The 21,723-nt window shown below is 39.1% G+C and overlaps 1 protein-coding gene across 1 annotated transcript in view; it reads left to right on the plus strand.

Annotated features, from left to right (window-relative positions):
* Nucleotides 1-19,688, plus strand: part of LOC112147682 (leucine-rich repeat and immunoglobulin-like domain-containing nogo receptor-interacting protein 3) — a 46,956-nt gene extending 27,268 nt beyond the window's left edge. Inside the window, exons 2-4 of the mRNA XM_024274224.2 lie at nt 13,096-13,705; nt 14,875-15,618; nt 16,066-19,688. Coding sequence (XP_024129992.1) covers nt 13,151-13,705; nt 14,875-15,618; nt 16,066-16,635 — 1,869 coding nt within the window. The 5' untranslated portion in view covers nt 13,096-13,150 and the 3' untranslated portion in view covers nt 16,636-19,688. The remainder of the gene's footprint in view (nt 1-13,095; nt 13,706-14,874; nt 15,619-16,065) is intronic.
* The last annotated feature ends 2,035 nt before the right edge of the window (nt 19,689-21,723 follow it).

Here is a 21,723-nt window from a genome sequence, read left to right on the forward strand (position 1 = left end):
CAGTTCTTGGCAAAATTTGCGTTAGCGACTGTAAACATGCACTGAATTTCATTGCTATTCACTGCAACGCATAAACTAGTGTATATTTAGCGAAAGTTCACAAATCGCAACTCACCTTGACAAAAAGATCAGAGCAAACTCATATTAGCCAAAATAGCCATGTGGGTTCATGTATGCATTCATCAACGTCTTAATACCAAAGTATAAAAGTGTAACATAGTGTTAAAGTTTTTTTCTTTATAGCATTCATTTAGTATAAAACCTCAACAGTAAACAGTGAGTTGATGTGTTGCTAGTAGTTGTTCGCTTGCCCTCCAGCATGGCAGACAGGAAGTTCAATGACGTCACTTACAACCCCTCCGTAGTGTTGTGAGTATCAAAATAAGAGGATTTAATTTAAAAAAAAAAGGATTTGAGTTCATAAAAGGTTATTATTTATAACAATGCTGCATATATTCAAACTATTATAACTGTTATAAGACTGTCTCTCTAGATTTAATGTATCATAGCTATTTACCAATATTTGAAAATTATATTTTTTAAACATTTTGTTAAAATATGTGTTTAGAAACACATTTAATAAGAAAGTATTCTGTTCTTTCTAGTAAAATAAACTGACAAAAAAAAGAGTATTAGGTTTTATTTTCAGATTTTTTTAGTAATAAATCTTTTAAAATTTGTATTTTAAATATTTTTATATGGAAAAATAATTTTAAATAAAATAAAAGGCTTAAACTTTATTGAACGGTTTATTTTAGAATTAATGGATAAACTAATGACACTTGGGAAATCCAGAATGCAGTAATATCTGAGTGAAATTTTATGTGTAATTCAATTTAAATATGAAAGAGAGAAAGAGGCAACAGATGGGACTCAACAGGTTCCTGCATAAACACAGAGATGATTATTGCCTTTCAAGAAAGAACAAAGCGCATTTGAAGTGACTCGCTGGATGTTTTTGTTTTTCTCTGTCTTCCTCGCCCTACTTCGCCGTGTGTTTATCACAACTGCCAGGACTGTTTTCGAAGCGATAATGCCTGCTTTCTGTTAAAATTAGCATACCAGGGAAAGCTTATATGCTATGAAATATAAATACAGGCACAGATGCAGACACAAAGGAGGACTTCTCTCTGGGATTTTGACTCTGGGGCAAAGTTGTTCTATGGGATAGTCTGCTTTTTAGCAGGTGGAAAAGCTCAGCTGACCACACAAACCAGATGCAAAAAATAAGAATTTCAATTCATCTTTAAGGTTCATTTCAGTAACCGTGTGAAAATACATCGACTTTCTGCACCAAATAACAGACAAAAACCAAACAAAGATCTGTAGGTGGCGTGTTGAAAGTGTAGAGCAGGAATTAAAGTGAAGAGAACGAATCTAATGAAGTGTGAAAAGGTTGGAAAATGTTTTGTCAATCTATGTTGTGTTGTTAGGAGGTGCTAATGAATACATGACAGTCAAAGGATTAGAAGGACAAACCAATTATTTTCTTCAAGTTTCTTTTCTTCCAGATTAGCACTTTAGTTAATGGTGTCCCCATGCACGTGAGCAGCTGTTGTAACCAGTTTGCTTTCATATTGAGGGAATCTAAATAAAGATATGACATGTTTTTGCATCAAAGCATCTGTAGAAGTGCATTATTTGATATTTCTTGCCATTTTTTCATCTATTTGTCTTTTCTTGCCTAATAAATGTCTCATTCCTTAATTAATAAGCAGTTTAAAGTAGCATCAGTTTTTTTTTCCTATCAGTCCATGTGCTCCACAACCCTCAAAGAAAAAGCTTTAGGAAATGCCTACATTTCACAAGTTATTTTGGAATGGACTTGTCTGTTTTTATATGGACTGACATTTTAGAATTTTTTAGAAATGCAGTTTTGGTTAAATTGAGGCTCACGTGTTTCAGATTCATACACTACTGTTGGAACTACGAAAAATATGAAAAGGTTTGAAATCAAAGCATTTTAAAGCTGCATATGTTTGGAATAGAACAGAACAGAATATAATAGAAGTTTATTTAAGTCACAGAAGAGAAATTCACACAAAAAGCCAAATTAATGCATTATATAATTACACCAACATTTAATAACTGCCACAAAATTGGATGTACTTGGTAAGTCGTACAGGCTGTTTTGTTTTAAACTTTTGCACAATGACAACACAACAATTCTGAGATTTTAAAAGCAGCAGAAGGTGGTATATTCCAGTTCAACAATTTGGTTTTATTTATATAGCCCAATTACACAACATAGTTGTATCAGTGAGCTTCACACTGGAAATTGTCTATAAACATAAAATCTAAACAATAGCTGGCTCCTTAACTAAACTAAACTAAACTGACCTTAGACCCTCCTTCTCGGTAAGGAAAAACTCCAAGAAAAAAAAAACGGATTCTGTCACAAAAAAACAAAGAAACCTGAGGAACAAGCGATTTACCAGGACTGTTAAAGAAGTTAGCTTATCTAATTCTACAACTACAAGCTTGACTAGTGTAACATTCAGTGTTTCATTCAGATGGAATTGGGGGACAGCTGGGAGCCAGAGGCGAGGTCCACTGCCAGGCACAAGAGCACAGACCAGCCACATTGAATCTCTCCCAGAAGGGAGTGGGAAAAAAGGACAACACATGAATTGCAATTAGAAATTAGAAGATTTCTAAATACTTTGGTACTTTGGCTCAGTCTGTTCTCATACTGCTCCTCATGTTTGATTTCCTGAACAGCTCACAAACTACTGCTTTGGCAAAGTCATCAAACTTTTGTTGGCACACTCGTGTTCACAGTGATCTGTTCCGTAGCCACTCGTCGCCTTTGTGTCGATACATTTCAGATTAGCTGCATGTAACTAATCACATTCAGTGACTTCTGCTGTACTGAGACAGAGATTAAAGCTATCAACGTCAATGGATTTGCCAGTTCCACTCCCCGTTGCGCCGATGCCCCACACTGATGTTTCAGTGTCGGTGAAGTTCAAAGCGAAAGCATGATGCACGCAAGCAGGGAGGGAGGGAAAAAAGAGAAAGATGAAATGACCTTTTGGGCTCACCTCCTTTCTAATCTTCATAGCATCGTCTACCTCCTGCCCACACATCATCCCAGACAGCTCCATTCTGAATTCAGGAGCTTTCAGGGAATTTTTACGTTTTATCACAGGCGGCTGTTCCAACATTGAGATAGATTTCTGCTTTCAGCCATAAATGGTTCTTGGACTGATTTGTTGAGGAAGTCATGTGAGGATTCTGCAAAAGAAGCTGCTCATAATCAGATTTCTTTGTTGTTCTTTTGGGTCTGAGCTTGTTTTAGTTGTGTTTGTTGTGCTGTTCCCCTGTGGCTGTCAGGCATTACTCTTAATGCACTGTGTGCGTGTTTAGTTCCACTGTAAGGCTGGAAGACTTTGAGGCAATTTAACAACTGAGGGCAGAGTTTGGACTCCACAGTGCAAAAAGTTTAGCCTTGGATGCACTCATATCATTAGTTTTGCATGTCAGTGCTAAAGCTCTCTCTAGATTAGTTTACATCAGTCCTGAGGTTGTGAGGTTATATTTCTGTCTTGTTAGTTCCACTCTTTTATAATCACTGTCCATGCATGTCTGAATCACTGGGATGGGTGAATAGCCAACAATCCTATTTGTTTCCCATGCTCCTCCTTTGGTGCAACACCTCAATCGTGTGGGAGGTGCAAGAAAAACAAGACACCTGCCTTGCAGAACTAGGATACATTTTTTCCAAAAATAATAAAAAGATATTTGAGATTTTCATGCATTCTCCATCACTACATCATTAATTTAAAAAAGTGTTGCTTCCTGAAGACAGTTGTGTGTGACTAAGGACAACAGGATCCTGTCATGTTACTCTAATTTCAAGTAAGCTGTCAGATATTATCAGACAACAAAAGCAAATGTACCCAAAATGTTGCAAGACAAATGATGTGGTCCTTGTGCAACAATCTATGCAACAAGACCAACATGGAGATGGTGAGTTTTATTCTTTGCGCTCATTAATTTTATGAAAATAAGTTCCCGCACAAACAACTGACTTTAATTTTCATTTTTAAAGATTAAAGAAACGGTTCTGCTGGTGTAATCTAATAGTGTGTTATTATTTTCAAAAGCACAGTCATGAAATGTGTTGACTGAATGCAAATCCAATAATAATAAGAGCTGACATTTCAATAAGGAGAGACTTTAGGAATATGAGTAAAGATTTATTTGTGATACAGAAAAATGTGCATGAAATGAGTCCATTATCTTTGGTGGTTTGGCTCTGGGCTGATGCTGTCTTGTGTTCTTGGGATAAACGTAGATTTATGAACCCCAGAGCCTAGAATCTGGTTTTGGTCAAGACTGTGCCAAAGCATCACCCTCATTGGAGAAAATGAAAAATATGTTTGTGGTTGGTAGAGATAAAAAGACGAGCAGTTTAGCTATTGGTTTAGAGAGAAGGCGGAATCGATGAGTGGTGTGTAGAGAGAAGTAACAACCAGGAAGTGAGGTAAATTATTGATATTATGCCAAAGCTTTACATGATTTTCAATAATGAATTCTAACTATTGTTATTCTTTCTACAAATGAAAGGCTTTACCAGGTGATCTCTCCTCACTGCTGCATGCTGGGACCATTGCCTGTATAAGAGAACTGGACAGAGCAAGTATGAAGTCACCCATAGAAAATGAATTGCTTCTCGTTCCACCCAAATCAAGTCAATTCAGTCACCCTTTTTCCAGGATGTCTGTTGGCATGTTGGAACCAGACGTCCCTATCAAACCATGATAGATCCATGAGTCTACATTTCTATGGCAACCACTCTCTCAAATCAGGAGAGAGCATATTAGAAGGCCACACCCCTTCCACTGAAAGCGGGCTCAAAAGAATCTGTCAATTAAACATTCGCCTGCCTACATTTATTGAGGCATCTGATTGGCCAATTTATAACTTCAATAAGTTGCAAAAAAGATTAAAAAAAAAAAAAACAAACAAGGATTTTCAAAAAGGTATCAGAGCAAGAATGTTTATTCTAACAAATAGAACGACTGAGTAATAGCTGTTTATTTTGGCTGCTTATTTCTCACCTGCGGGACCAGCGGTTACTTCCTGTTTGGAACGCGAAAGGGGAGGGCTCACTCAGTCCAGTTCTTTTATACAGTCAATGGCTGGACCATGCAGTTTAATATTCTTCTGTATAGGTTACGTGACATATAATATTATTGTCATAATTCTAATTCTCCAAAAAGAATGATCAACAAAAATCATTATTTTAAGGAGATCTATCTTGATGTGAAAATTTCCTAAATTTTGCACATTCTACCAGCAATTAATTTTTTATTATTGATGGAAGATGGAATATCAGAGGTATATTTGATGGAAACAACAGTCGAATAACTTAAATGTTTTATTTAAAAATCAAATATTGAAACTTAAATGATGGCTGTGGTGCAGTGGTAGAGCAGTCAACCTTTGATTTGAAGATCGTATGTTTGGTTCCCACCTTGCCCGTCCATCTGTCAACATTTCTTGGGCAACTCCACATTTGCTCCGGGTGGTTATAGGTTTGCACCAGTGATCGAAAATAGAGCTGCCATCAATGTGTCAATGTGTGTGTGGGGGGGTGAGACTGTGACTATAAAGCGCTTTGGGCCTTCTAAGAAACTAAAGCGCTACATAATTATACGCTATTCACCATTTAAAAAGAAGCAAACAAGGAAAAGAGCAAAACGTAGGGATGTGACATAAAACAAAGAAAACTAATAACTGCAAAATGGGATCCGGTTAAGGTTATTTGAAGAGCTCAATTAAGTGAAATCAAGTGTGAAAAATTAATATTAATTAAAGGCAAGACTGCAACACAAGAGCAAAATGTAACACACTACAACATTTTAACCACAAACAAAAAAACACAATTCAAGATGTTACATCTATTTTTAGCTGCACACTGTTCACTAAAGCATTAAAGCCAAACTCAAGTCAAAGGTTGTTGTGTTTTTTATCTCCAACCAGTTGAAGGTCAAGCTAGGCAGCACGTCAGGCCCGATCCATCCTCTGTTGCTGCGTCAGTGACTCAGAGTTCTTGTAGCAGAAGAGGAGGCTGCTCCAGTCAGATTTCATGTCACGAGTATCATCATTCTGCGCACGCTGAAGCAGGAGCGGTGTCCCTCTCACTGCATACTGCAGCCCACTGATATCATGTCAGCTTGAAAAATGTTCTTTCATTACAGCCTCATAGTTGTTGTCTGTAACTCTGTGCTGTGATAACAAGTGCCATGATGTTGACGAATGACTGAAGCAATCTAGATCTTGGCTCAGTATTTTCTCTTTCTCATCTCTTTGGGTTCTGTTTTTTATTTGGTTTAATTCGACAATCTATTTATTCTAAAGCTCCTGCTGCCACGTATTTTTCAGGGCCTCTTTGACTGCAACTTACATTCCTACTCCAACCATTTTTTTTTCCTGTTGTAAAATCGTTTTAGTTATTTTTTAGTTACGGTTTTGCAGTTTTTAGCCAAATTAAAAATCCTTTGTCGTTTTTTTAAGACATATTTTATTCACAGTGTCAAAAGCTTACTAGAAATACAATTCCGGGTTGTTGGCTTTCTGTTCGCAAGCTTATGCGCAAACTTATAGTCTCAAGCCAGCATTAACAACGCAAAACTTATGGCGGGCAATATTGCATCAATCCAGCCTTACAGTTTTGAGCCAAAAATCACAATATGCTACAGCACGAGGGTGGAACGCTCGTCATGTTTCACACACCTAAGTGTTAGCAGGCCAGGGTGTGCAGAGGCGGAAGAGGAGACTTTGGTACACCTCTGTAGCTACAAAATTAGCATTTTCAAGAATCCGGTCTTATGATCCATTGCGATTTGAACAAGGAAATACTCTGAAACACAGTTTAAATAGTAAATTCTTTCAGATCTTCTTTTATGAGAAGAATGCTACAAGAAAATGTTAAAAACACAAAAAAGATGAAGTTCTTCGGATTGGGCCTTTGAATGCATTACATTTCTGTGGTTATGACTCGGGTCAAAAGTTTGCATTTTCTTTTTTTTTTTACTTCTGTGATGAAAATTGAATCTTTGTTTTTAGTTGTTTTTGGAACTTCTATGATGTTTGCAAAAAAAAAGGATCAAATAACCTTTTTTAAACTTTAATTGTTTTAAATCCTGTTTTAAGTCTTATTTCAACCATCATTTAATCTATTGTAAAAGCGTTCCCAGTGGTCTTTTATTTATGAATTTTTAAAAAATTCTGTAATTTTCTTGGAAATAGTTTCTGCAGAGTGGCAGTAATTCGTTAAAGTTTACTAAACTAAGCAGTTTATTTTAACACTCTTCTACTAACTCACAGCCCCTCACTCCCACAACCTAACATTATCAGTGCAAAAAAAGTGGTGGGCAATATTGGAACTATTCAGCTGTACAATTTTTCAGCCAGATACCAGCTCAGACGAGAAAAATAAAGACATACATGGATCAATTTGACTGCAAGTTGATGCATCCAAGTGGAGTGAGTGGGGGATTGTGGCCCGCCGAGTATTTTTTTCCACATAACAATTACGATCTTTCTCAAATGGCATTTTTCGTCTGCTCCAAATTTGAAAAAATAAATACTCAGAAATGCAAAATTTAAGCTTGATTTTCTTGATAAATGTCTTTCATTGACAGAAAAATGCCCTAAGAACATGTTAAAAGCACGATATTCATTAGAGTGAGTCTTTAAGAATTCAATTATTCTCTGAAAAAGATCTCTAAAGCTTTTTTCTTTTCTCTGGCCTGACGCCTGCCTTTCCATTCCCACCCCACGAGAGCAGCAGAGCTGTATTCCACAGCTGACTTGGCCTTAAAAGACAGTGACTAAGCACCAATTTAATATTGGTTTTAAAGTAACTTAGCATAAGCTGTCATCTTAAGCGTGAAAAGTAAAAACTTGTCAAGTTTGGTTCCTGCAATATTTGCAACAATACAGAAAAAGGCTTTCTTTAATAACCTGCTGACTGCTTGGCTGCCCTGACATCATGTGCTAAATGAGCATTTTTATTGAATGTGTGACTGTGTGTAGTAGTGGGCAAGAGTGTGAGACAGGCCAAGAGAGGATGAGAGATAGAAAAGGCGGACAACACAGAGGAAGCAGGGATGCTGGAGAAGGGATATTGGGTTGAGGAGATCCACGCTCTGCTGGCCAAATATAATGGCTTATAAAGGCGACCAGTCAATATGCATGACCTATTTATAGTCAGAAACTGAGAAACAACGAGCAAAAAGCCACCACCTTGTATTTTCCCCTGCCGTTTTTTGATGTGTGTGCTCTTTGACTGCTTGTTGGTTTTGATCAGACTCTGCTGACGGTGACGGGCGAAGCGCTGTGCCGAACAGCTGGCTGTGGTCATCGGTGTTGTGCCTGTGCAAGCTGCTGATGAATGCACGATTGGGCAGTGGAGTTGCATCACAACATCTGCTCGTAAGGTCAGCTGTGTGAAATGCAGCCGCAGTATTTTTAGCTTTGGAGGTGATTTCACTTCCTCTGCTCTACCTCTTTCCCAGTGGAGGGTAGTTTACACGCTCGCTGTCGGAGGAACTGCTGGACTCATCCTTGATGTTGGCTTAACATCTGGCGGATGGTAATTCCATGTTTGTAGTGCAGATATAAAGGCTTGACGGACGATAACTTTTTCCACAGTTTGTCCACCATCCAGATTCAGGAAAAATATCTGAGAAAACTTTGAACAGATCTGACTCACCAGAGGATGAAAACTCACAATTAGATAGCATTTTAGTGGCATGAGCAAAATAAAAATCTATATTTTTCTGGTGTCAGAGTAAGACGGAGGGTGTTTAGTTTCTGTGTTTTTCTTGGGGCAGCTGTGGATTAAAGGGAAGGTTTGCTCAAACAACAAAGTCAATCGTTTGACACTCAGCTCCTATAAACATCGTAGAGTCCTTGGAAAATGCATAATGCTTATCAGTGTGTAAATGCAGAGGCAACCCATACCATATGTTAAACAAAAAAAAAAATAGATAAAAAAATGGTTTCAAAAGTTAAGTTTAAAAAATAGAAATCATAGATTAATTACAGACGGATTTATTTCTTTACATTTCAAGAATTCAAATTTAAGCTAATGAAATTTTGTATTATTTAAGACCAAATGAAAGAAAGAAGCACAAAAATGTTGGCATATAAAGGATTAACATCTGAGTTTTTTGGATGAAACTATTTTTATGATCATTTTGTCATCAATGGTGATACAAAAAAATGGAATGTTGAGAAAATAAAAGCCAATTGTTTCAAGAAAAAATGCCTTAATTTTTTGTCTTGCAAGAAAAATAATCTTATCAAGAAAGTTTTTCCAAAACCAAAATAATCTAAATTCAAGAAAACATGTTTTATTGAATCAAATATTTTAACAAGAATTCCTGGTAAGACGAATTTTCTCAACAAATTGGCATATTTTTGTCTAGTTTTTTCTCATTTTAAAAAATTGTGACTCGCAGTTTACTAGAAGGGCTGTAAACTGATCGCTCTGTGGCTGTGCAGAGGTGATTAATGTCACTCTGTCACATGTCACTCTTGACTGTAGAAGTCATGATAATTATAGTTCCTTTTAATTGAATTTTATTTCTACTTTATTGTTTTAACTATAGTTATTTTTGTGATGATGCCTTTCGGCCTAAGTCTCCCTTCAGAAGGAGATCTAATCTGAATGTGATTTCCTGGTAAGAAAAAATGTTAAATAAAATAAAGGTTAAAAAAATATAAAATTAATCTGACACTGATCTCTTCTTCTGCATTGTTGGGTCAGATTCAGGTTTTGGTTGGCTGTGTTTGCTGTTCAGTTCTTCACAGGCGATGCTATAGTTCTCAGACCATGAACTGGTACTTCTGTAAGTGCAGGTACCACGTCTTGCTGAAAAAGGAAACCAGTATAAAGCTGGAGGGTCAAGAGAAACATTAAGAGCCCTGAAGCTCCTTGGCAGACAGCTGAGCTGATGTTCGACCTGACAAACGCAGTGAACCGACCCGATAGACGACATGACTTCTTCTCAAGTCTCCACTGACTGAGAAAACTTTCCACTGTACCTCAAGAAACATTTAGAGTATAGGCTGAGTTTTTGACTAGACTTTGTTTTAAAATCCTTCAAAGGTTGCCATCATTTGTGTTGCTTTTCATCTTTTTCTTTTTGGATTGGGAAGGGTTTTGCCTAAGCCCCCACACTGGATACCACATTGTGCCTCCTCGGAATAATCAAATTTTGGGAAATTAATCTTGAAACATGCAAAAATGCTTAATCATCTTTTTTTTTTTTTTTTACTGATCTGAATGACTAAAATCATGACTCTGATGATATAGTGATTTATTGAGATGAACCCATTTTGTGAAAAGTTTGTCTTAATGGATACATAAATAAAACCACACAAAACAACCTTGAAATAAACTGTGCCAACTTTCAGTGCCTGGAGGACCGACCGGTATCTCACTGACCCACAGGATGGAGTCCAGGTGGGGCGTGGAGGCAACATCCATCACTCCACTTACGGGCTCAATGCTGCACAAACATATTTGGGCTACAGCATTTAGAGCACTGAAGGATGAAGTGTGTAATATAGATCGTGTCATTATAATGCAGTGTTTTTCCTAAAGCCCAGGCCAGAGCATATTGAAATTGATGTTGCAACACATTAACTCAGAAAGCTCGTTCAGCCTTTCTGCTCAGTTCTTGCAAACCTTTTTGAACTAACCTTTTCAAAATATTCAAAATGGGGTTTTTAAGTACTCAAACTATAAAAAAAAAAAAAAGCTAAGAACAATATTTGAAAGATGATAATTGAGATTGGATGACGGAAATGTTACTTTTTTGGAAACATCACAAACATCTACATGAGAGATGGTTGCAATTTAAATATTTAATGTCATTTTACAATCTGGATTATGAAAATCCATAATCCATCTTGCCCCCTACACTTAAAAATGTCCTAATATGTAAAAAAAAAAGATCATTTCTTTCGTCGTTTCTTTACATTTTCCATAAATTCTTCATACCAAGCTCCTATTTTAAATTTGTCACATAATTTTTTTTTTAAAGTCACCTGAGGGTGGTGTTGAGATTTGGATTTTTTTTTTTTTTTTTACAGAACATTTTTATTTTTGCATTTAAGACATGTTAATAAATGATACAACCAACAAGACTATTGCAGTTTTAAAAAGCGAATCGTGTTTGCATAGAAGAAGACAGAAAACAGTCCTGTGTTTTTCCATGGTTGGTTTCATCCTTTGAATGGACATTTATTTCAGTAGGAAAATGGGGGCTCTCATGTCTCTCACATCCTCTCTTGGGTTGTATTCCTGAGGGATGCTGAGGTTTTCTGCTCTGTTGTTGTGGTCATGATGAGCTGCTGTCAGCTGACAGCGCCTACGTTGCCGCTGAGAAGTGGGTCAGTTTGTGCGGCAGCCTGCGCAGCATCCCTTCTGTGTCAGGGTTTTGTCTCGGTGAGAGGAAACACTGTGCCAGATTTCAAACGGTAAACAGGCGAGCCTGCCGAGATGAGACCAAACCCTCTGGGGTTGGGTGGTCATGTTTGAAAGTTTCTGAGAAACATGCTTGAGTGTGCAGAATTTGTCTGCCATGAGTCAAATTTATTTTACATACCGTTTCGTTGGCTGAGAAGCCCCTAATGCCAGCTTGTTGAAACAGTTAGATATGATTAGCTGTTCGATGCGCTGGTTCTTTGATTTAACTTACCAGAAAAGGCTTTCTGAGTCCAAGCTTGCAACCAGACATCATTTTTAACAATTTTTCTTGCCCCTCCGAGTGTTGCCCATTCAGCACAAACTAACTCATATTTTATTAATCTGTTTGGCTCTGTCTCCTTTCACTGCCAGCATCAGAGTGCATTTTAACATGATACTCCCAAGCGATGATTAATGTATTCTCTTCTATTTCCTCTCTAAAAGATACGTTAGCAAGCAACCCTGTAGGGATCTTCTTGAGCTAGCAAACAATTTATCAAGTTTCTTAAGTATAAAAATGTTAATTCCATGGAACTACATGGAGATGTGAGGCAGTCCTCCAGATCCACCAGCAGGTGCTTATTGACAGCGGGTGGAAGGGGAGAACCAGCAGCTCGAAGGGATGTCAAACCACAGGTGATTCATTTCATCTTTATGCTAGAAGGACCAAACAGTTTTTAATTCATGCTGCCAAGCCCGCACGAGCATCCATCAAATTATACCCCAGCACATGACATGATGTTACTGTGATGCGCGTCTTCTCACGTGTGATGCTGAAGGGCTGCTGAGGAAACCAGTTCCATTGTGATATAATATTTATTGTCTGTCAAAGTGGAGCAGCAGCCATAGATCTGCATAGAGAGCAGAAACGATGCAAGATGCATGAATTCTGCTCAGGCAGGAGGCTTCTTTACATGGCTCAAGACATGGCAGTTTCTCAGCGGAAGCCCAAGATACATTTGTAAATAAGTCAAATTGTCATAAACATTCAAAAGTGATGAGGGGGCTATGATTGGTTCAGGCCAGTTTTATTTAAATGTGGGTCATAGGTTTTTTTTTCTTTTTTTTTTTTTCTCTCAGCTTTAATCAGATTCTATCCAAAATGCTTGAAGATCATTTGCAAGTTTCATGAACGAGAAGTATGATAGTTTATTAGATTTATATTCCTCTTTTTTTTCCATTTCATCCATCCATCTATTCACGGAATAATTCCAGCAGCTGGGGTTACCAGAGAAATTCCATAAAAACTACAGTTGCACCATAAATTACATTATAGAATAAATATATCTAAATTGATTTACAGTAATAGGAGTCACAATAAAAAGTCAACAAAATGCTCTGTTAAATTATTGTAACTTCCTTGTAAATAAATCAAATTTTTATAGTAATTCCTACATCAATTAGATGTTTAATGCACATCAATATTTTGTAAAAAAAACCAGAGTACACGGAGAAAACCCATGCATGCACGTGGAGCACATGCAAAACTCTCAGCTGGTATTTAAACCAGCACATTCTCCCTGTGATTAACCACTGCACCACTGAGCAACTCATTTTCCATTTCAAGTGTGCTAATAGATCCCCTCTGTCTTGTCTTGCAGGTGTCTGGTGCACTGACCCTGCCTTCAACAGGCGAGGTGTCAGAGGACCAGGGTCATGACTGGCTTTTCTGGCCCTGGTCGGTGTGCCTTAGTGCCATGGCTGAAGGTGTGGAGATGGGTCCTGGCCACCTCACTGGTTGCTGGGATTACCTTGACTCTACCAGGGAACAGCCAGGCCTGTCCTCCGCGGTGTGAGTGCTCAGCTCAGCTGAGGTCAGTGTCATGCCAGCGGCGGAGGCTCGTCAACATCCCTGAGGGCATTCCCACCGAGACGAGGCTTCTGGACCTCAGCAGAAATCGGCTTCGCTGGGTCCAGGCGGGTGACCTTTCACCGTACCCACGGCTAGAGGAGGTGGACCTCAGTGAGAATCTCATCGCCACATTAGAGCCCAATGCCTTCTCAGCCCTTCAGAATCTTAAAGTGCTAAAGTTAAGGGGGAACCAGCTGAAGTTAGTGCCCATGGGAGCCTTTGCCAAATTAGGAAACCTGACCAGCCTTGACCTGAGTGAAAACAAGATGGTGATTTTACTAGATTACACCTTCCAGGATCTGAGGAATCTAAAACACCTGGAAGTTGGAGACAACGATTTGGTTTACATTTCTCACAAGGTAAGCTTACCTGCACCAAATACAACAGAAAGCAATGTCAAAACCTGTGAGCCTGTTATGCTCAAATATTTTGGAAGACTCATTTGAATTTGTAGGAAGTGCCTCAAATTTTTTAAACTTTCTTGGGATTCAAAATGTCTAAATGTGTGGCGCTTACATCACTTACCGAGCGTGATGGGTGTCCCCAACTCAGCAATATTTGACGTGCTGGTTGTTTGTGAAATCAATCCATTTGTCCATTTGGACGCGGTACCAGATGAGGACTGGTCCTCGGAAGTAGTAGTACCCAAACCCGGTACCGGAAGCGGTATCAGACATTGTTCCTTTCATGAAGCATCAGGAACATCAGAAACACTAAATCAAAATCCATTTTTTTAAAAACACTTCTTAAAACCCATTTTTACCGCCAGGCATTTGACATGGCATGAGACTCTGCTCTGCTGGTGTGTTTCTGTTGTGTTTTATTCTTTATTGTTTTTATCTTTGTATTTATCTGGTGTTTTTGTCTTTTATCTAATGTAATTTCTTTCTTTTTTTTTTTTGTTTTTTTACCTTTTAGCTGTGATTTTATTGTTCTTTGAACTTTTAATGTGCGGCGCCTTGTTCGACCGAGGTCATTTTAAGATGCCATATAAATATAATAAACTTAAACTTAAAATCAAAAACAGAATAAATGCGGCCCAGAGGTTGGGGACCCCCGGATTTAACAGCCAGCACGTCAAAAAATGACAAGTTTTGGACACCCAACACGTCAAGTTTTACTGCTTCCCACGCAGTTAGTGGAAGCTGTTTTTCCAGCCATTATACCTGATCCTCTTCAGGATTTGATTTTTTTATTTGATTTGATACGGTTTATTTCAAGCAATCAAATACAAGTAAAATGCATGTGCAATACAATCTAGAGAGGATTTACTTCTGTACAAAGATATGTCAGCCATAGGATAACTAGGCATCAAATTATCGATTGCTTGAAAGAGAGTAGGAGGAAGCAAACTTATATAATCCCACCTCAGTGATTTAAGAAATAAATGGTTCAGTGTGTTTATGCGTCTTTGGCTTTCAAACCAAATGAAGTGGATTACTTGAGAAAAATAACTCAAACAGCCAGATATGAAAGAACTCTTAAATGCTTAATTTAAGTTATCTATTTTGGTCTGTTTTGTCTTCAGGCTTTCTCAGGATTGCTCGGACTGGAGGATCTCACAATAGAACGCTGTAACCTGACATCCATTTCTGGCCAGACGCTGTCCTATCTCCGCAGTTTGGTCTCGCTTCACCTTCGTCACCTCAGCATTATTGCTCTGGAGGACCAGAATTTCCGAAAGCTCTACAGCTTGCGGGGTCTGGAAATTGATCACTGGCCATATCTTGAGTACATCTCCCCGCTAAGTTTTCAGGGTCTGGATCTCCACTGGCTGTCCATCACAAACACTAACATCACATCCGTACCATCTGGCTCCTTCAAGAACATGGTTCACCTGACCCACCTCAATCTCTCCTACAATCCTATCACCACATTAGAGCCTTGGGCCTTCAAGGACTTGTTGAGGTTGAAGGAGCTCATCATGGTAAGCACAGGGTTGGTGACTGTCGGGCCCCATGCCCTCGGCGGCCTCAGGCAGATACGGGTGCTCAACTTCTCCTCCAACGACCTGCAGACGCTAGAAGAGAGCTCCTTCCACTCTGTCAACAGTCTGGAGACCCTCAGAGTGGACGATAACCCCCTGCTGTGCGACTGCCGTCTGTTGTGGATCCTGCAAAGGCGCAAGACCCTCAACTTTGACGGCAGAGTGCCGGTGTGTGCAGGGCCAGTGGAGGTGCAGGGGGTCAGCCTCAGCGCCTTCACTGACTCTGCACTGTTCGATCACTTTACATGCCAGAAACCTAGAATACGCAACCGTAAGATGCAGAAGGTAATGAGAATTCATGATTCTAATTGCTTGAATAGAGAACACACAAGTAACTTTATTCAGGATGACAAGGTTTTAAAGACCCACTCCGATGAGCTTTGGAAGAGGAGAACTGCTTTATCCAATCGAACATGTAGCGTACGTAAACGTTTGTTATCGGATAAAGATTTTTAGGGCCTATGTACACAGTTTTATTCTAATCCGATCTTTGATCCGATCAAAACATTTTGCACATGTACACACAGCTATGTCCTAAAAAAAAGCAGGTTTTTATTTTGTCTTAAAATAGCATCATCATAACTAAGAAACCACTAGGAACGCTTTGACTAAATCAAAGACGATCAGAGTGGCTCTTTAAGAAATCCTGAGAAACATTTTAATACATTATGGTGACTTATTTTTAAACAGCTTTGTTTATTTTGTCACCTTTCCCCCTCCTTCATCGTCCAGGTGGTTGCTAACGAAGGTCAAGCGGTGAGTTTTCTGTGTCGAGCTGACGGGGAACCCACGCCAGCGATCGTCTGGATTTCACCACAACGCAGACGGATCACATCCAAGACTCCAGGACGCATCACTGTTCTTCCGAGTGGGACCCTGGAGATCCGTTTTGCCAAACTCACTGACACAGGAACCTACATTTGCATCGCCAGCAACGCTGGCGGCAATGACACTTACTTTGCCACTCTCACGGTGCACGGGCAGCCGATGGATGCCGCCTCAGCCTTCTTTCTTAACCGCTCCATGTACAGCGGAGAGTTTTTCAACGACACAAATATGAACAACACACGGGTTTTCCTGAAGTTCACCTTGGACCTGACAACCATCTTGGTCTCCACGGCGATGGGCTGCATCACCTTCCTGGGAGTTGTCCTCTTCTGTTTCCTGCTGCTGTTCGTGTGGAGCCGGGGGCGGGGCCAGCGCAGGAACAACTTCACAGTGGAGTACTCCTTCCGGAAATCTGAACCCACAACCGGGAGCTCTTCAGGAGGGACCAGGAAGTTTAACATGAAAATGATATGAAACAACGCAGCCAGGGGTCCCTCGGGGGAGGCATGAACACGTTCCACAAGCGTGTTTGATGCATGCAAACACACACAGCCACAGTCTCACAAAGAAGTTTGAAAACACTATAGAAGAACAAAAAAGCACCAAACTTCGAAAGAGGAGCTCATTTGGTATTCCTGGTTCCTCCACGCCACTTTTATCTGCATCAGCTTGTAGTCAAATAGTTTTTGTCTTTTAATATAAGTAGAAGATTTGCTGTAAATTTAACTGCTGATTGGAGAGTTATAAAAAAACCAAAGGTAAAGTGGTATAAAACATTAAAAAAAGCTTTAAATTAGTTTACATGGATATTTCTACTTTAAAGAGTTTTTGTAAAAAGGTTTAACTTAAATTAAGACAACAAATGTAAAATTGACTAAACTAACAAGCTGAATTTCATGGCTTCAAATCTGTCATTGACTTCATTTTCTCTCAATGTCCATTGAAGATGAAAAATCAAAAGCACACTTCGGCTGTTTTCTCTTTGTGAGATTTGCCATGGCACTAGCTGTGTGAGTTTGGGACGAGCGCACTGACCGAGAACGACCGTGGCTGCCTGTGGCCCGGACAGGTTGCTTACCCCGCTGCCACAGGCTGCCACGTTCAGCACGGCTGCCAACAACGGAGGAGAAGAAAGAGCTGTGGGCAGAGCGCCGCTGCAAAGTTCCCTCAAATCGCTGAATCTCCATCATCAGACGTCATTGGGGATTTTTTTTTTCTAAACAGCAGAGAGTCTGCCGGCCTCCCTCAGCTCTTGTCTCTTATGTTGGGGCTAACCTGACCTCACCAGGGCTGCCCGGGGGGAGCAGCATGGAGGGTTGGGTCTGACTCAGAGACAGAAATTGGGCCCACGGTCCACACTGAAGTGTTCTCATGACAAATATCTTTTCTCAGGAAGAGTGAAAAAACTTGTAATACAAACCTACTACATTTAAAGTAAAAATACTACATTTAGAGCCATGAACAAATCTTTACTCTCCAAGATAAGCAAGAAAATACATTTGGTTTTACAGAAGTGTCTGCATGATTCATGACATCAGTGCTCCTTATCTTTAGTTGTACTTGCAGAAATGTTTCATCCTGCAGCACACAGGAACAGGAAGTGACAGAAATGAAAGATTTAGTCAATAAAACGCCACAGAAACCTCAGTGTGATGCTAGCTACCCTCTCTCTGTCTCTGACACGGCCAGTGCGCGAATGTCTCTGCCCCCCCTAGCCCAGTGCATCCCCCCCCTCTACCCACATCCCCCAAACACCCCCACTGGGTCCTCCTTTGGGAGGGGTCCCTGGCTGGAGACTGAGGATTCAAATGTAAATGAAGTCGTGTTAACCCTACCCACACCATGTGCGTCGTGCAGTGGAGAATAGTACTGTGGTTTTTATGGTTCAAAAAATGATGAAAACTTTCTTTGGAATTTATTCTTGTTTTTCCTTTTTTTTAGTTTTTTTTTTCTGTTTTTGTTCTCCGTGACCTTTTTGGCTGTTTACTGTTTTGCAGTTCCCACTCTTCCATGTAGGTCGGTTCCTGTTCTCAACTCCAAGTAAAGCACACTGGATAGATCCTGATAATTATGAAATGAGCCCAGATTAGATAACGAACAATGGAAGTAACCTAAAGGAGGGTAAGTCAATTATAACAGGAAGTTGGTGATTCACAATATAGGAATATTGAACGTTTTCTCATTAGAGCTGGATTCAGTCACTTGCTGAAGTAAAAAAACAATTTTTATCAATAATTACTTTGCTTGGTTACTCCTTTAAAGACAATCAGCTGACAAACCTATTTAATCAGTTTACAGGTTAAATGGGTTTAAAAGACACTGAACTGAAAATGATCTCTCATTGTGGCCTCAAGCTCTCATCTAACTTTGTTGTTTTGTGCATTAAACCTGAAGCCACGTTCACACCGCCCTCAGCAGTACGCACCCACTTCTAATGAAAAATTTATTTAATCGTGTGTTAGGGGTGTAGGGAAAAATCGATTTTTATTGATATATCACGATATTTTGCTGACAAGACAATATTTAATATATGATTTATGAGCATCCATCAGCGTTTTACTTTTGATTTCCACCTAATCCCTCGACCGCGAGTTGACAGCACAGCGCACTTTGAGTATCAGAACAACAAGAAATCGCGAGAGCCAGCTTTTGTTAAATATTCAATCTCATTGGTTCAGTCAGTTTTAGCTGTTATAAGACAGGTACTAGTCAGTATGACTTGATTTTTTTCTAAGTCATGCTCTTTAAATAAAAAAGTGAAAACTCACTCTGGTACAGTATTGGGATATATTGAGATATGTATCATATTTCCAAATTCTTCCTAGTTTACACATAGGAATGTAAGTTTTTATAGCTGTTTTCAAGCTTTAAATATAAAACACGTTGTTAATGAAGGAGCGTTGCAAGCTAAAACAAGGTCAAACTTTGAACAATCAGGGACTTGGATTTGGTTGTGACGCGGTAAAACTTAACAAACTCAGAGGATAGTTGGTTTGAATCCAGACTCAGCGATGAGCCTAACAGCATCAAATAATCAAATAAAACCAGATAATAAAAAAATTTAAAAAAGATAAATCAAGACCACTCTCCTGACATGATGGTAACCCATATTCGCCATTGCAAGGACACCGGTGATGAACAATTTTAGTTTCATGTCAGAATAGCAAAATTTACAAAACTTTGGGCAAATCCTAATTCTTCCCCTACCCCCACAGCTTCTCGCTACCCCTCCAATTGTAGGGTCATTTGGAGGGGTAGGGTTGTCCAAAATTGTTTTTTAAAGGCTAAACCTCGCAGCAGAGCCCTCCACCACGAGGGTATTCCATGTCGCACTGTGCCGCAGAGAAGAAGTGTTTTTCTTTACATGGCTATGTTCTGAAGCACGAGTTTATATTTAAACGTAAGTAATGATTTTTTGTTTTAACGTGACCTTTTTACATTTATAGAACCAATGCTGTTATGTATTTCTGAGCACTAGCAGCTTCACGCTAACATAGCTGACCTGCAACTATTTGATGATGTCATCAAGTGGGAGCAACGTCCAAGTCTAAGACACTATTTTTCCATAACTTAGGGGAAGAATTCTGATTCTGCCTTTGACATTTTGTACCAAGTGTCTTCCAACTGCAAGTCTAAAAAAATAAATGTTCTAAAAAAACAGTAGAAAAAGAAGCCCCTCCCTGCTTGTCCAGTGTGAACACCATGGGCTAAACTTCAAATGCTTGGTGTGTATGCAGCTTGATGGAAAAAAAAACTCCAAATCAGTGAAAAAAATTAACCAATTTTTGGATGCAGGAAGAAGTGTCAATGCAAATATATACAACAAAAAAAAATCAAATTTAGGAATAAATTTAAAATATATCCATCTCTTCTGAACAATTCTTCAAGTATATTAATTATAAAGCAGCATTATTGACTAAAGTGCTGAACAGGCAAAATCCACAAGGAATTAATTCAAACAAAAAGCAAAATTGAGACAAAATACAACATTAAAGGAAGAGGCTTAAAGGCAGAAAGAAGATTTTTTTCGTGCAATAACCTGTTTTTTCCACAGTTTTGGGAGCTGGCAGCATGAAAGCTCAGACTGCTCTGAGCTTTTCGTGTGGTTTTAGGTCAACAACAGTTTAAAGAGTGCGCAGCTGCAGTTGCTCGGCTGATCTGAGTGACTGCCAAAGAATGGTCGAAAGGGGGAAGCTCCCATTTAAAAATAAGTTTAATGTGAATCCAAGAATGTGCAGGCAAAAAAAAAAATCCATGAGCATGAATTTGACCATGAAAAGATAATAGAGGAATAAATTGAATCCATTCCTTTACAACTGTTTGTAAACAGTAAAATTTAATAAAAGTTGATCGAATCTTCCTTTTTGCAATCATGATTTGGTAAAATTGTTCTTCTCGTAGGAGAAAAAAGATCCTTCAAACTCCTCTAAGTCCCTTGCCGGGGATGATGGGACAGCAGCTCTTGTCAGGATGAATAACTGAGCATCTGTTAATGATTTATGAGACTAAATGAGAAGAGATGGAGAAAAAAATGGCCTCGTTTTGAACGCATGCATTGCTACTTTTAGGCTTTGGCACTTTGGCCTCATGGTGTTGAGAACAGGAACTAGCCTTCATGGATGGATGTCTTTTGTCCCTGCAGCGTCCCTTTTGTGCTTCCATTCCCTGGTATTTTTCAGTGGAAACTCTAGGTTTAGAAGACAGTGAGAATGTCTGTAGTGATTTTTGATGGTGTTGTTGTGTAAACATCATTCAGAAATGTGAGCATAGATGAGTGTGTTTCATTTTGTTTCCTCCTTCTCAATCCTTGTCCTCCCTTTTCTCTCGCCTGCCTCCTTTAGCAGCCCTCTCTGTCTTTGTTCACAGTATTAGGCTGGATTCTGGTTGTGTGGTAGTAGACACATGTTCTGTGTGGTCGGTGAGTCTGTGACGTAGTGATTCGTTGCTCCTCGTGATGCCACCAAACACGAAGTAGTGACAAAAGAAGAAAGGGGTGACCCAGGTTCCCTTCAAAAAATTTAAAAAATAATAAAACAGGAGAAAAAAAAGCAGCAAGAACACAAAACATCCCCTTTCACTCCTTATTCATCCCTTAAAAAAAAAAAAAAAAAAAAAAAAAAAAAACGTAATGAACTTTGCCACTCTGCGCAGTGATGGGTTTTTTTTCTCTGGATGTGAAAACCCATGCACTATACTGTATGTATTTTCTAACAATGATGTTGTCACACTTCTTGAAGTCGAAACGGGGTTGTTACTGAAGCCTTGTCTCACTTTCTGCCTACTGAGGTCCGCTGTCTGTTCTCTGAAAACTATCTTTGTTGATCATGATGGAAAGAAGCCTCAAAAGTCCTTGAAAGCTGGAGGGGATCAACCTTTCTCTAAAAGAAAAGTTGTGTTTTTTATCCCTGATTTCTTCATTAAAGGCAGTTCTTCTGTAGAATGTTGAAGAACTTGATTGATATTGATTATTGGACAAAACATTTTTTATTAGTTTTTTTTTTTTTTTACCTCACTTTGACTAAGACTCTCTTGTGTTCATTTCTCCTGGAGGAGGCCAGATAC

The sequence above is a fragment of the Oryzias melastigma genome, linkage group LG17, assembly GCF_002922805.2.
Source record: "Oryzias melastigma strain HK-1 linkage group LG17, ASM292280v2, whole genome shotgun sequence".
Lineage (NCBI taxonomy): Eukaryota > Metazoa > Chordata > Actinopteri > Beloniformes > Adrianichthyidae > Oryzias > Oryzias melastigma.